General features: G+C 37.8%; 1 protein-coding gene and 1 long non-coding RNA gene across 2 annotated transcripts; both read right to left on the reverse strand.

Moving 5' to 3' along the window:
* Window positions 1-961: 961 nt before the first annotated feature.
* Window positions 962-2,030, reverse strand: LOC126598782 (uncharacterized). Its single transcript, XR_007614967.1, has 2 exons — window positions 1,726-2,030; window positions 962-1,400 (listed from the first exon to the last, which is right to left on the reverse strand). It is a non-coding gene; the product is annotated as an uncharacterized LOC126598782 (long non-coding RNA).
* Window positions 2,031-6,200: 4,170 nt separating this feature from the next.
* On the reverse strand, window positions 6,201-9,005 carry LOC126598780 (uncharacterized). The gene is made up of 4 exons (XM_050265135.1): window positions 8,009-9,005; window positions 7,023-7,574; window positions 6,789-6,924; window positions 6,201-6,694 (listed from the first exon to the last, which is right to left on the reverse strand). The coding sequence occupies exons 1-3, from the start codon at window positions 8,840-8,842 to the stop codon at window positions 6,814-6,816; spliced, it is 1,497 nt and encodes a 498-aa protein (XP_050121092.1). The 5' UTR covers window positions 8,843-9,005; the 3' UTR covers window positions 6,201-6,694; window positions 6,789-6,813.
* Window positions 9,006-14,335: the final 5,330 nt, after the last annotated feature.

Consider the following 14,335-nt stretch of genomic DNA (forward strand, 5'->3'; position numbering starts at 1 on the left):
AATAAGAAAAGATAGTATTTCAACTAGTAAAGTTTTGACGCCAACCATCTCCAACGCACAAAATTAAATGTTAAAATTCAAATATGAGTTCTTATTTCACTATTTTACTCTATGATGCACGTAATCAAATGTTAAAACTCAGATTTAAGTGTAACATTTGGGTATGTGTATTGTGGAAGAAGAAGAAAAAAAGGCATCAATAGTTTGAAACCCAAATATAAAAATATAAGAATTATGTTGCATTATTTTATAATTATTAAGGTGCTACACGTAATTCTTCCGGCTCGAATTTGTGGATTCGCCCTAACGTTGGTGGTGAGAGAGAGTAATTAATTTCTCCCTAAACTTTTTCCATCAAACGAATAGCACATAATAATTATTTTGAAACACAAATAACAATTTTCTATTATAAATTTATAATACAGATTGAATAAAAGAGAAAAAAGGAAAGAAAATTCAAAGTGAATGGACGAAGGAGCAATGGAGCATAAGCTAGGCAACTCTCACATCCATCTTTAGGAATAAAAATCAAGGCCATCTTTTCTTTGCCATCACAATAATTTCCTACTGAATTGACCCAACAATCCCTCTCTGTGGGTAAATGCCCTTACACAATTGGACTTTGCTTTTACTTTACTATGTAGCTTAGGAGCACCAAAAACTTTGCTCTCCTTCCCCTCAAGTTGTACTCTCACTCTCTCTAATCCATACAGTTTCACGTCCACACACCCACGAAACTCCCAAGAAACCAATAGCTAAACCTCGCGCAAGGACAATTGACGGTAACCAGTGACGGATCCAGAATTTTAACTTTGGGTGGTCTTAGTACGTAAATTCAAGATTATTTAAGACGGAAATAGAACCAAAACCGAATAGGTGGGCAGCCAAATTTTCCTTTTGGTCTGAAACTCAGCTGTGTGTATGTGAAAGGGAGAGAGGGAGTTTGTGGTGGAAAGAGAAATGAAAACCAAAGGAGAGGACTCCTTTCTTGACATATTGTAGTATATATGGGTTCTCTTTTTATTTCTTTTACATTTTAATGAGTCTATTGAATAAAACGCAACGTTTTACTTAAGCGAAAAACAGTCATCTTCTTCCCAGCTTCTTTACTTAAGCAAATCTACAACAAACAAACCATGGTTGCAAGGCATCACCACCATCGTCGTAGCTTCTTTGCAGATCAGCCTCTGCACATCTATGAGACCGAAGAGGTCCTGGTCACGTCTCCACCACCACCTTCCAAAAGAATCGAGAGGTACTTCAAAGGATCTTCTGCCGGTTTTCGCGTGATCCTGAGACCACCCGGGTCCCTTTAAAGGTAGATATAACATTTTTTTGTTTTGTTTTGTATTTGTTTCTTCACATCCAAAATTGACACCGTAATTTTGAGCTGGAACAAACTAAAATTGTTGAAGCACACCAATTAGGACGGGAATCAGAATATGATCTGCACTCACCATCAGTCATCGCACTTAACCATGGTTTAAACTGTAAACTCAACCCAATTATACATCCTCTGAGATCGATCCGTGGCTTTTTTTAACATTTATTTGTAGCTAGCAATTTAAATGATACTCCACGCTCCTCCTCTTCTTGCTCAAAACCAATATTATATAGGTAACTAATTATCTAATTATTAATTAATTAAAGGGACTATTTGGTGATTAATGATATCAAGAGGGAAAAATTGGATATTTTAATCCCACATCGAAACTTTGAATTAACCTGGAGGGAGGACGACCTGTGATGCTGTCAGATGATGACTTTAGTTGTTGTCGGTCCCATCTCCCATCTGACATGCTTGTAAGTCCCATGTGATTGGAGCCCTACGGAGGCTGATGGAATTTATCATATAAACCTGCATATATATTACATATATATATATATATATTAAAGCTAGAAAGAGATAGAGAGAAAAAGATCTATTTTACACCAACAACGCCAGCGGCCATTGATGATTTGCTTAAAACTAACACTAATTGACAGCAAACAACTCCTGTTGTAAGCTTGTTCTTTCCTTTTTATACTTTTCCCATTCACACAAACAATTAATGTCCTCACCTTAAGAAAAATTATGGTGGGATGATATTGAAACAGCGTTGCGTGATATAATCAGCGTGCTTGCTTTTTCTTTCGATGCAAGCGATGGTGGAAGGACGAAAATCAAACTTAGGATTCTAAGTGCTTCTGTAAAAGCTATTAATCAATTGAGTTGTAAGTTATTGTTAATCAGTTGGGCTTCGTTTGATAGAGATGATTGATTTGGATAGAATTATTCACTATATTTATGTATTTTAAAAGAAGAAACGAACGACAAATTCCTTACTTGTCCAAGTTAAAGGTTATTCATGAAGAATAGTGGGCGCTTTTAATCCTACCTTTGTTGTGGGGATTAGTATGTATATCTTTTCTTCATGTGTAATCTTCAACTTAGACAAAATAAGGAATTTGTCATCAATTTCTTCCTTTAAAATGCCATTAATATAGTGAATAGTCTTACCCAAATCAATCATCTATCATTTGTGTGTATTATGATATGAGTGAATGAACATCTATATAATTTAAGAAATAAATATTAATGAGTATATATAAATTATAACATGTAAATTTATTATACCACAGTATGATGCAATAATTTCTTATTGGACTAGTAACCATTGCGTTTGAATATCCAACTTTTGATCGCATTAACACATTGTGGGGGGCACGTTACGCGCTCTCAAACTGTCATGATGCTCCTCAAGCCTAATGTATATCATTGTGGCAATCATGCTTTTTCTAAGTCACCACAATATAATTATATACAGGTACATATATATGTGCATGCATGCATTATGTATTTACTATAATTATATGTTAATTACAACAAGTCGCAGATACTATTAGGTTTAAGGAGCCAGCCAGGAAATATTAAGACTGCCTAACGTACAGATATGGATAGTACTTAATTAAGGAAGAGAATATATATATATATATATATATATACACACATAAATATATAAGCTCTTTATCCAAAGAAATTCCAATTTTTTAATACAAATGGAGACTAGTTATGGGCTATATTTCATATGAACTTCAACTATCCGAACTGTTATTTTTTAAGTTTCACTCCATAGATTATTCTTACAAAATATCAGCCAAAGAAATTTTGGAAATGTTTGAGTCATCTAATTGAGTTTAAAGAAAATAACATACAATACATTCTAAAAAATATTAAAATTTCATCATCATGACAATTAAATAGATTAATAGTTTCAGATTGAATTGATTTTTTGCAAAATTAATCTACAAATAAAGATTAAAAAAAAAGTAGAAACTTTGCATCATTGAAGTTCAATGTAAAATGAGCCCATAAGTAGTCCATATTTTTACAAAAAAAAAAAAAAAAAAAAAAAAAAAGAAGATCCGATCCCTTTGAATAAACTCTCTCTCTCTCTCTCTCTCTCTCTATATATATATATATATAATGTGAATATGAATACATTAATTTGTTAACCCTAAGGGATCTTATTAAACTCTCTCTCTCTCTCTCTCTCTCTCTCTCTATATATATATATATAATGTGAATGTGAATACATTAATTTGTTAACCCTAAGGGATCTTATTCTGTGATATTAATTGTCCAACAAGTTTTTGCTTCGTTGTATGCGATTCTTTTTGGTAAATAATTTGCACAAGTTTAGAAGGGAACCTTTTTCCCCTTTTTTTCTGTCTTTTTGGTAAGGAATTAAATCGGTTGCTATCACATGGTAACCATCATGTTGCTAACATGAAAATGTTGTTAGACGGCCGGATTCGAACATGGAGGATGCCCATGCAAGAAAAGGGAAGTGACACTTATTAAAATGTAGTAGTAGCATTCTTTGTTCCACACCATACAATCACCAATTAAATTGTGCAATAGAAAAACACAATGTGAGTGCATGAAAGAAACCCATGTGGATAAAAGAGGGAGTTAGGGTTTTAGAGCCGACAACGAGTGAGAGGTCGTAACTTCTCATCTATTCTAATATGTTATGCTTTCAAACTGTCAACAAAAAAAAGAAAATGTGGCACATGAAAGAAATTATGTGGATAAAAGAATATGTTAGGGTTTTGGAGCCGACACTAACAATGAAAAAAGTCGTAAGTTACCATTTAATCTAACATGTTATGTGATCATACTATCAATTATAGAGATCATAAATCAACATCATACTAGTATGTTAATTATGAGATGAAACTGTTAACAGAAAAAGACAATGTGGGAGAATGAAAAAGATAAACCATGTAGGGTTTTGGAGTTGACAATGAGAGAAATTGTAAGTTACTAATTTACTATTCAGTCTAATATGTTACGTTATTAAACTGTCAATTGACATTACCGATCGATCATCTAAATAAAATACACAAAAAATGTGAAATTTATAAATGGGAAAAAGTAGAAAATGGGGTGGCCAAGTGAGTGAAGGCATGATGATGAGAAAGGAAAGGAGTTTGGGTTGGAGAGAGAGAGAGAGAGAGAGGCATTTAGTAATTAGGTTATGAGAGGGAGGGGAGGGGGAGACCAGAACAGATGGGCACAGCTGTAGAAAGGGGCCCATTACGTGAGGGGAAGGGGAGGAACGTGCGTGGCGTTTCTCCCGGATTTCTGAAACCCCTAACTGCCGATCACTGCACATGCCACTTGCTTCTCCTCCTCCTTCCTTTTTTTTCTTTCATTTTTAGGAAAATTAATAAAAATGGTTTGAAAATTTTGAGTTTTAACTATAAGGACAAAATAAAAGGTAAAGTAAATAGTAACAAGATTGACTTTTTCGTTAAAGTTCTTTTCATTTTTCTCCCCCCACTTTTTATTTTTTTCTTTTATTTTTAACCACTTATGGCTTTTCTCTTTTTTTTTTTTTTTTTTTAATTTTTTAATAAAACCCCCATTCTCTATCTCCTACTCTCTTTCTCTCTCTCTAGGTTTTTTTATTGCCATATTGATCGATTTTACTTCTCACCTGTGAGCTGGACCCTAACATGCTCTCCTCCTCCCATCCCATCCCATCTTCTTCTTGTTTTTACACTGACCTACCCTCAGACAAACAGTAGTGTCTTGTGTTTTGCTTTATTCTTTGACCAAAGCAACTATGCGTGACAAGTGTTTGTCTGTGTTTACGTATTTGGAATGAAGAATGGACGAGAATGAAATCAACTCGACGCTTCTAGTTGATATGATCTATATGATTCTTTTAGGTATTGAATTACGAATTTGAAGATTGAAGCGTTACTTCTTTTGATTAGTAAACTTGAGGGAGTCAATTGAAATAATTCAAATGCCCATAGAGTAAAGGAAACTCCTTAGTAAATGCTGGAAATCAAGAAAAAGATATGTATTTAGAAAAGGAAAATGGATATGGAAATCATTATAGGTCTGTTTGGTACTCTACTTGAATCCAACTTTTTCAACTCAAAAATCATTTTCAAATTTTAGACCTTAAAAACTTGTTTAGTATGATTATTTTCAAAAAGTGAACTTAAGACTAACTTAAAAAAAAAATGTCTATTCTCCAAAAACACCAAAAGTGAATTTTTTGAATTTTTAAACTTAAAGATCACTCGTTTGATTTCTTCTCTCCCCCTCCCCATTCCGGCCTCTTCATTCTCTCTCCTCTCTATCTCATTCGATCATCTCTCTTCTTTCTGTCTCCTTTGATGCTCTTTCTTTTTTTTTTCCTACTCTTTCCTCGTTCTCCCTCTCCTGCGACTCCCTCTCTTTAAATCTCATACCAAACAAGTTTTTGAGTCTTAAAGAAAATTGTTTTCAAGAAATGTTTTGAGAAATAATGAAATTTTTTTAATAGGATAATGAAATTTTTTGAATAGGATACCAAACAAACTCTAATATTCCTAGGGCACTCAGTACTACGATCTGGTGTTACTTCTCTTCACTTGGAGATGAGAGGTCTTAGGTTCGAATCTAATGAATGACGAATTTGATACCAAATTATGCTACCCATTGTATGACTTAACTGAACTCCCCCTCTCCTTAGTGTAAGAATGTTGACGTACTAAAAAAAAAACTCTAATATCCCTAGGGAACTTTTTCTTGCTCAACATAAGGACCAATTGAAGACGATCAACTTTTTTTTGGTTTCCGGCTCACAAAGGAGACTAAACGTAGGGTTGGCGGCCCTAATCGGGAGGGGCAAACGTCGAAAGTGATGCATGGGAGGTACCTAAAAAAGTAAAACGCCCGATTATGCGGCATAGCTAAGGGCCAATACACATCGTTAGGTTGGTACAACACTAACCTTCCAAATTTTACTTAAAGCCTAAGTTTATTAGTTTTTGGTTTCCTCCTCTGCAGCTGTGAAGGTCTGGGCTCTCTGCGTGACTCAGCGAAAGATTCAGCAACACTTCGGGCCCAATTTTGGGCCTGCTATCCAAAATTACCCCAACCTGAGCCCATCACACACCTCAATTTGGACCCACAATCCCAACCCACCTCAAATTCATTACATCATTTCGGAACACTGATTCAATAAACTTGTACTAGTTTTGAACTAAACTACCGCTAAAATCTCACCTAATCAGCTGCTTGATCGTTGAATCTTAATTTATGATTAGATTGCCTTCTGAGCAAAATCGAAGGCAAAGAATGTACTCCCCGAGCCGAAGGTTTGCATACTCGTCTTCAACTGTTCTTTTACAATGAAGCACTCTCAATCTGCAAGCACATATTTTCAATTTGTTAGAGGCCAGCCGAACTGATAACAGCAAGTGATGCTCATTTCCAAAATCCAGATCGATTCAGAGCCTACCCCGCTAACAACATCCAAGAAACAGTTATTTAGTATCAGTAATCGAGCCGAAAGGTCCTTTACCACACTGTCCCACTGTTAAACTGACAACTTCCTCACTTGTTTGGTTCAGTTTGCAACATAACCGCCGCGGTACCTGTGGAAAGAGATTCATTATATCACAAAAACTGGAACAGGCAAGTCAGAAATCAGTTTCATTGCATACGGAAAACGTAGCTGAGTGAAGAAACTCACCAAATGCCATTTCTTGGTGGGCGGATAGCCCAAAACTTTAATTTTTTGCAGACTGTGCAAAAGTCGAAATCGGGAAAAGCAGAAAACCTTTCTCTTGAAATCATCTTTTGCTTTGCTCCGCATATATGATCCCAATGTAGCATCCCCCTGTTTCCTAATATCTTTCAAGAAGAATAAAATAGGCTTCTTACAAACAGACCTATAAGCGACTTTGGTATCGAAATCGAATTCATTCCTGTGACTTATCCCATTCCAAGCAGAATAAGTCTGCTCTGAGCGCTCGAGGTCACGAGGGAGCACAATGTTTGGGAAGACTTGAACCACATAACCAAGCGAGACAGAAAATGTGAGATGGTGTCCATGATCATAACAAATGGACCGCTGCAAAAAGCTGGTAGCTTGGAGTCTCATTGCCTGTGTGAAAAGCTTCAAACTTTGCAGAGAGGTGAAGCCGGGATAAAATGGGTCAACAGCTTCAACATGGTGAATGGACACAAACGGTGCTATAGGATGTGAAGATAAAAGACCGTGTGCATTGCCCCTAATGTCACACTGCCATACACAAATCCATTGCACTAGTTAAGCAATGCTCTAATAAAAAGAAAGATATATACAAAACACACTCATATGAAACAATACAAGAACAAAACGCGTTTCACCAATCAAGCAATGGTCACGGAAACAAAAGGATCCATCCATTCACACATATAAGTGTTTGTTTGTAGAACTAGCAGCTAATATCACACTGCCACAACAAACCCATCTCACCAATTAACAATATTCTGTTTTTGATAATGCGATAATCTAAACTACTATAATCTACAGCAAGGGATAATCTAGACAACTCTAATCTACAGCGAGGGGGATTCGAACTAAGGTGCAACATGGCGGGCACACTGCCCCCAAACCAACTGGCCTAACACACATGTGCAATTAAGCAATGCTCTTTAAAATGGAAAGATATATGGATTTATATCTGAGAGTACCTGATGGAAGCCAGGTTCCCTGGTTAATGGAATCCCAAGCTCAGCAATGCAGGCATGGAGACGATCGTCGCTTCCATAGAGCTTCGGGTACCTCTCGAGACACTTGTCCTGCATTCCGGATAGGGCTTCCGCCAAAGGGTGGCTAATTGCAATGCCGCCCCCGCCAAACGCCATAGAGTGGCTGAAATAAGTGTTGGCAGAGTGACTCTCCGACGGGCTTCCCACATAAACCATCTCCGACGAGTCGTACTTGCCCAGCACGGCGACGAGGTTATCGACGTTGATGATGGTGTCGTCGTCGGCTAGGACGAACCACCGGACATTGGGGAGGCCAAGGCGGAAGCACTCGGAGATTATCCGGGAGATTCGAAGCCCCGACGGGTGACCCGTCGGGTTCGTGTACCGAAACCTCGAGATATCCTCGGAGACCATGATCGGCGGCAACGACCGATCGACGTCGTTTTCCGGTAGCTTCTCTTCCAGCCATACGTGGCCGCGCATGTCGTTCGGGCGCCACCAGAGCCGGACGTACTCCTTCCGCTGCTTCCAGAGTTGGGCCGACCCGGCAATTCCGAAAACGATGTCGTTTAGAGTGAGCTCCTCAGAGTGTCCACCCCGTCGCGAAATGGTGCGGTTTCGGGAGCGAGTGAAGGACTGTGGGGCGGGGAGGGAGTGCGGGGTGGCGGAAAAGACGAGGGAAAGCCAAGCGGTGGTGGAGATCAAGAGGGCCGCGACGGCGATGACGGCGGTTGCCACGTGGCTCTGACGGTAACGCGGAATTTTGGGCGATCTGGGATTGGCGTTGTTGGGGTTTGTTGTTGACGTCGTCGTCATCGCCCCCAATGTTCATTTCCGTGCGCCGATCGCCACCGAATCAAAACCCCTAAACAACAATCCGTGATTCCGAATTCGGATTGGGATATTTGGGGATTTCTGAGTGCGAAGAGTGAGAGGGACCTGGATTGTCTACCTCCCCATCTCATATCAAAGTTCACGATTAAGTGAGGTCAATATTTTGTATTTTTATTGATTTTTGTTTTATTATTTTTATAAAAAAATTAATATAAAATGTTAATGTGATTTAACCGTGATTACAGAAATAAGAGAAGATGGGATAAGAGAGGACAGACAATCCAGGTATGTGTGGGGTTTTAGGATTTATTGGTTTTAATTAATTTATTTTTAAAATAAATTTTGAAGCTTTTGAATTCCGTAACGGCCAATGGAAACGCAGCAAAATGCAAAGCATAAAATATTTGGAAAAAAAAGAGACGTTGTGGTGGTTGGTGTGAAAAGGCGGAATATCATGGCGGTACATGTGTGCCGTGGGTTGGGAATCAAGACACGTGTGCGGTGTGAGGCGACAGGGGAAAAAGCCCTGCTAAAACCTACGCCACGTAGCGGGATTGTCAGGGATGGTTCCGACTGGTAAAGCTTTCCCACAGCCATTGGGGGTCGTCTCTTTTTCGTTTAAGGTTAATCGGGCGGCCGCGCGGAATAATAAACGTCATTGTCAACCCTTATTTGAATTTGAATTGAGCATGTTTTCGGATTTTTCTCCCTCCATTTTTTCATTTTAAATGAAACAATTGCTTCACATTCTTTTTTCCTCTTTTATACCATTTTTGCTCAACATTATAAATTATGGTGTATGTTTACCGTACATCTTAGATCTTGCACTTGTCATTGTAGTTAATCTTGATTAACATTCATATTAAATATTCTTTTTTAATTATAAAAAATTAAAAAAAACTAAAATACTCCTTATCTTTTCTCTACGCTTCTCACCTTTCTCTTTGTATCTCTCTCTCTCTTCCCCTTACCTAGCTAATCTGTAAAACTCAACATCTGATAAATCCTGACATTCAACTCATCTTCTTCTCCATTTGACCATATGCAGCAGAAAAAATGGCCATAAAATCAGGAAAGCACATACTAGACAAAGAGTTGAACTTTTCTTTTGTCTCTAACCGTTGAGTAAAAATTATACACAATATGTAAACAAATAATTCACTTGACACAATTTCTTCCTCGTTCATTTTTTTGAAGAGGGTTTTATTAATTCGAGTTCGACCTATTCTAGGCTACGCGCCTATCAATTACAACAATTCTTTTGCGAAATGAATACCCTTTGATTCCAATATGAATAAATCGTGACTTGGGGATTTGGGTGCGTATTTGATTTTGCGACTGCACCTAGGTCCAGCCTTAGAATGCCTACATACCCTCGTTGAGGGATCAAGTCACTCGTAGTTCTTTATGTATTTGTTGGGGTTTGATGCCTTGTGTAGTTTCAGCTCATGCAGGCAATTTGATGCCTTGTGCAGTTTTAGCTCGTGCGGGCGAGGACTTTAAGCCATTGAAGCATTTGATGCCTTGTGTAGGCGAGGACTTTAAGCCATTGGAGCATTCGCGGCTTCGTGCCATTTGATATTCGATAAGGCTTTGTGCCATTTGCTATTTGATACAACTTCATGCCATTTGAGACTTTTCTTCGCCTTCGTGCCATTTGGGATTTGATATGGCTTCGTACCCTTTGAAACTTGACGTGACTTCGTGCCACTTGAATTTGGAGCGGTTTTGTGCCATTTGAATTTGGAATGACTTTGTGCCATTTGAGACTTGTTTTGGCTTCATGCCATTTGACCACTTCAGGAATTTGAAATTAAATTTGACGTAGCGTAAGTTCATCGAGCTTGGTGCTTTGAGGTGGTTCACATTCGCGGTATTTTGCATCCATGAGTTCAATGTTGACATAGGCTCCACCTCTTTTATTTTAAACTTGCTTAGACTCCGCGTGCCTCCCCCATGCCATTGAGCTCTTGCCCGCTTTGGTCTTTAGGTTTTGTTTTGGGCATATGACATCCTATTAATTGTTGGGATTTTTCATTTTTGAATCATCATATGATTGCTCCATTTCATGCAAATGATCTCGAGCGTGCCCTGACAACAAGATCAAAGCTTAACTTCATGTTGGTTCCCTTGCTTTAAAACTCATTTGTTTGCTTTACTGGACACTTCTCTTTCTTCTTTTATATCATTCTCGTTGTTTAGAGATAAGTTGTGGTGAGCGTCATCAGATTGCAATAAATCCTTAGCTTCATTTGTGCACCAAAACTCAATATTTGACGGGATTGAGACTGCAGGCTCTAATGTCATTTTTCCTTTGAAGGACCTTTCTTCTTCCTCCTTTTCTTTTGGCATCACTTGAAGAATGGAGCAGCAACAAAGATAAGGTGTCATCATGAGTTGCACATTTCTTCTTTCAACAAGTTTGGAAAAGAACTTGTCGTTATAGAAAATAGTTTCCTCCCAATTATTTTTCTTTGTGGTCAATGAGGGTTGTTGCTTGTGTTTGTCTTCTTGTGAGATTACTATAATCTCCTCTTCACATACCATATGAAGTGGGCATCCTCCCTCCACATTATTTCTTTGTGAAATAATATGATATTCTTGAGTTCCTAGTGTAATAGAGCAGCACAACAACTTGTAAAAAAAAAAAAGGTAAATTACATAAAATACCTTAATTATTGGGTCATTAACAGTTTCATACCTCGTCTTTAAAAAGTTTCAATGTCATACCTTATCTTCGAATTTATTGCAATGTCATACCTTCTGTCAGTTGTCTGTCAATTTCTCTGTTAAACGTTGATGTGGCATGAGGCACAGCCCACTTTTTATTAAAAAGATTAAAAAAATATTTAAAAATATTTAAAAATACTTAAAAAATTAATTAAATATTAACTAAATATTAAAAAAATTAATTAAATATTAACTAAATATTAAAAAATTAAAATAAAATAAAAAAACCAAACCCAGATCTCATCACCCCCTCCCCGAAACCCCATCCCCTTTCCCATCTTCCTCATCCGTCGTCCCCCTCCCTCCTAAAACCTTCACTCCAAACCCAGAACCCCACCACCCTTTCTCCCTCCCGGGCCTCCATTCTCTTTACCTTACATCTCATTCAAAAAAAAAAAAAAAAAAAAAAAAAAAAAAAAAAAAACTAGTTGAAGTGGTCAGGGGAAGAAAATGTTAGGTGGGGTGCGATGATCTGAACAATTTGGGTTCAATTTTGTTTCTGATTTTTTTATTTTTATTTTTATTTTATTTTATTTTTTAATATTTAGTTAATATTTAATTAATTTTTTATAGAAAATGGACCCCGCCTCATGCCACTTTAGCATTTAACAAAGGAATTGACAGACAACTGACGGAAGGTATGACATTGCAACAAATTCGAAGATAAGGTATGATATTGAAACTTTTTAAAGACGAGATATGAAACTGTTAATGACCCAATAGTTAAGGTAGTTTTATGTAATTTACCAAAAAAAAAAAAGACTTTGAGATGGCTTTTCCCTTTTGATTTTCACGTGAGTGCCTTTCCCAAGAGAAAGTTATCACAAAGCTTTATTTTCTCCTTTTTTGTGAATTTAAGCTATCCAAGTTCAAATAGAACTTTGCTTCCCCTTCCTTTTATTGTCAAAAACCTCATGGCCAGAATCAGCAGTAGCTCGTCAAGAAAGTGGCTAAGGGGTAACCCAGAGGACCTTCTTAAGGCTGTAAAATTTTTTGACGTTCTACTTTGACTTTCCTTCTTTTAGTAACTCATACTTCTATAGCACGACCACGGATAACACATGTACCGTCTTCTTTTCTGCTAGCGACTTAGACTGCAGCCCGCACCATTTTCAGGGCACTATGTAGGTAGCATAGCCTTTCCTTCCAAAGTGGTAGTAGCTTTTTCTTCTTGACTTCAAGACAGTGATGGCGGCGGTCGGGTTGCTCCTTTGTAGAGCTTCAATTGAAAGGCTGATGCATGTTCGAGTACGAACATTGGGGACAAGTTTTTTTTTTTTTGTCTTCATCTGCTGCAAGGTCATGCATGTTTGTGGGAGTAACGAAATGATGGAAACACCATTTCTGCACCATTGCCTTGTTACTTGTAGAGAACCATCTTCTACGACTTGGCGCACATAATTTTAAGGTTGTTCCTTGGTTGCTTTTTACAAGACAAGGCCTTCCCTATTAGGCTACTTTGACGATCTTCTTCTTGGTAGCCTTTCTACAGGGACTGGGTCTTCAATAACCTCGTTACAGTGGACAAAACCTTCTAACAGCAATGCTACGACGGCAGGTGGTACATATCATTTAGATTTAATTTGAACTTCACAAGGTGATTTAGACCACCCCGAAGAAATTCATGGGATGGCGCACTTGGAATGGGAGGTTGTTGCAGCTGCTTGTGACCGGTGATGCAACGATTGGGGAAAATGGGGAGGTTTCAACCTTCCTTCAGTTATGAACATCCAGAGGCCTACGACTTTATACTATGGTTTGAAATCGAAAATGATGGTGTTGTGATGGGAGAAGGGCGGAAGCCTCACTTCGGTCTTGCTCCATTTTTTTGCTGAGAACAGAGAGGGAACTAGAGTCCTTGGAAGTTTGACAAGGAAGAAGGAGTTGCCGAGAAGGACTTGCAGAACCTAACCTTTACACTTCTTATTTTAGGGAAGATAAATATAAAATGTCCACCTGCCAAGTTATGAAGAAAGAATTAAATAACTTTAAGTGAAGAATCTTACCTTCTGGACTCTTTCAATTCTCTTGCTTGCCATCTATCTCTTCTTCCTGACAATTGCTTCCTATTTGCTTTTTCTCCCTTCCCCTTGGTCTCTTTTTGTCGATTTCCCTCTGCTTTTGCAGTCAATTTCCCCTTTTATAGACTTAGGGTGACGGGAAGAGTGGGGTGAGAAAGTGGGTAGTTTTTCACCAACTTCTTTTGCACGTCCATGGAAATGGAGGAATTGTTTCCCAATATAAAATTACAATTTATTTTTATTTTACAATGGATGGTGCAGATTTCCTTAAAATAATCTATACCATTGATTTGTTTGCTACTCACATTCCCACTTTCCTTGAATTAAGGAACTGCTTCTTTTTTTTTATTTCTTTTTTAATTTTTTGAATTTTTAATTTTTTTTACCTCAACACTAACCATGGCCATCGCAAGCCCAAGTAGTCGTAATAGTGATGATGATTTTTCCAGTCATCTTCTTCACAAAATAGCAGCGGTATTGGGATGGTTAATAGTAAAAAACTTCAAACTTATTTCTTTTTAGTGGCGGCCACGACTTCAGCGCCATTAGCTATCTTGGCTCTCTACTAGTCACGTTCTCGTCGTCTATACTTGAGATTTCTGGCTGACAATAGCAAGTTCAAGCCATTGGGATGGGTGGTTACGGAACTGAGGTTTGGTGACTATCAGACTTTCTTTTCTGATACTTTTTTAAAAGTAAACAATAATCTTTAAATGAAAATTAA

The sequence above is a fragment of the Malus sylvestris genome, chromosome 14 (genome assembly GCF_916048215.2).
Source record: "Malus sylvestris chromosome 14, drMalSylv7.2, whole genome shotgun sequence".
Lineage (NCBI taxonomy): Eukaryota > Viridiplantae > Streptophyta > Magnoliopsida > Rosales > Rosaceae > Malus > Malus sylvestris.

Coding starts and splice junctions, on each gene's coding strand:
- LOC126598780 (XM_050265135.1), bottom strand. CDS start 8,842: ATGACGACGACGTCAACAACAAACCCCAACAACGCCAATCCCAGATCG. Junction 7,575..8,008: donor GGGAACCTGGCTTCCATCAG/GTACTCTCAGAT, acceptor TGTGTATGGCAG/TGTGACATTAGGGGCAATGC. Junction 6,925..7,022: donor CCACCAAGAAATGGCATTTG/GTGAGTTTCTTC, acceptor CTCTTTCCACAG/GTACCGCGGCGGTTATGTTG.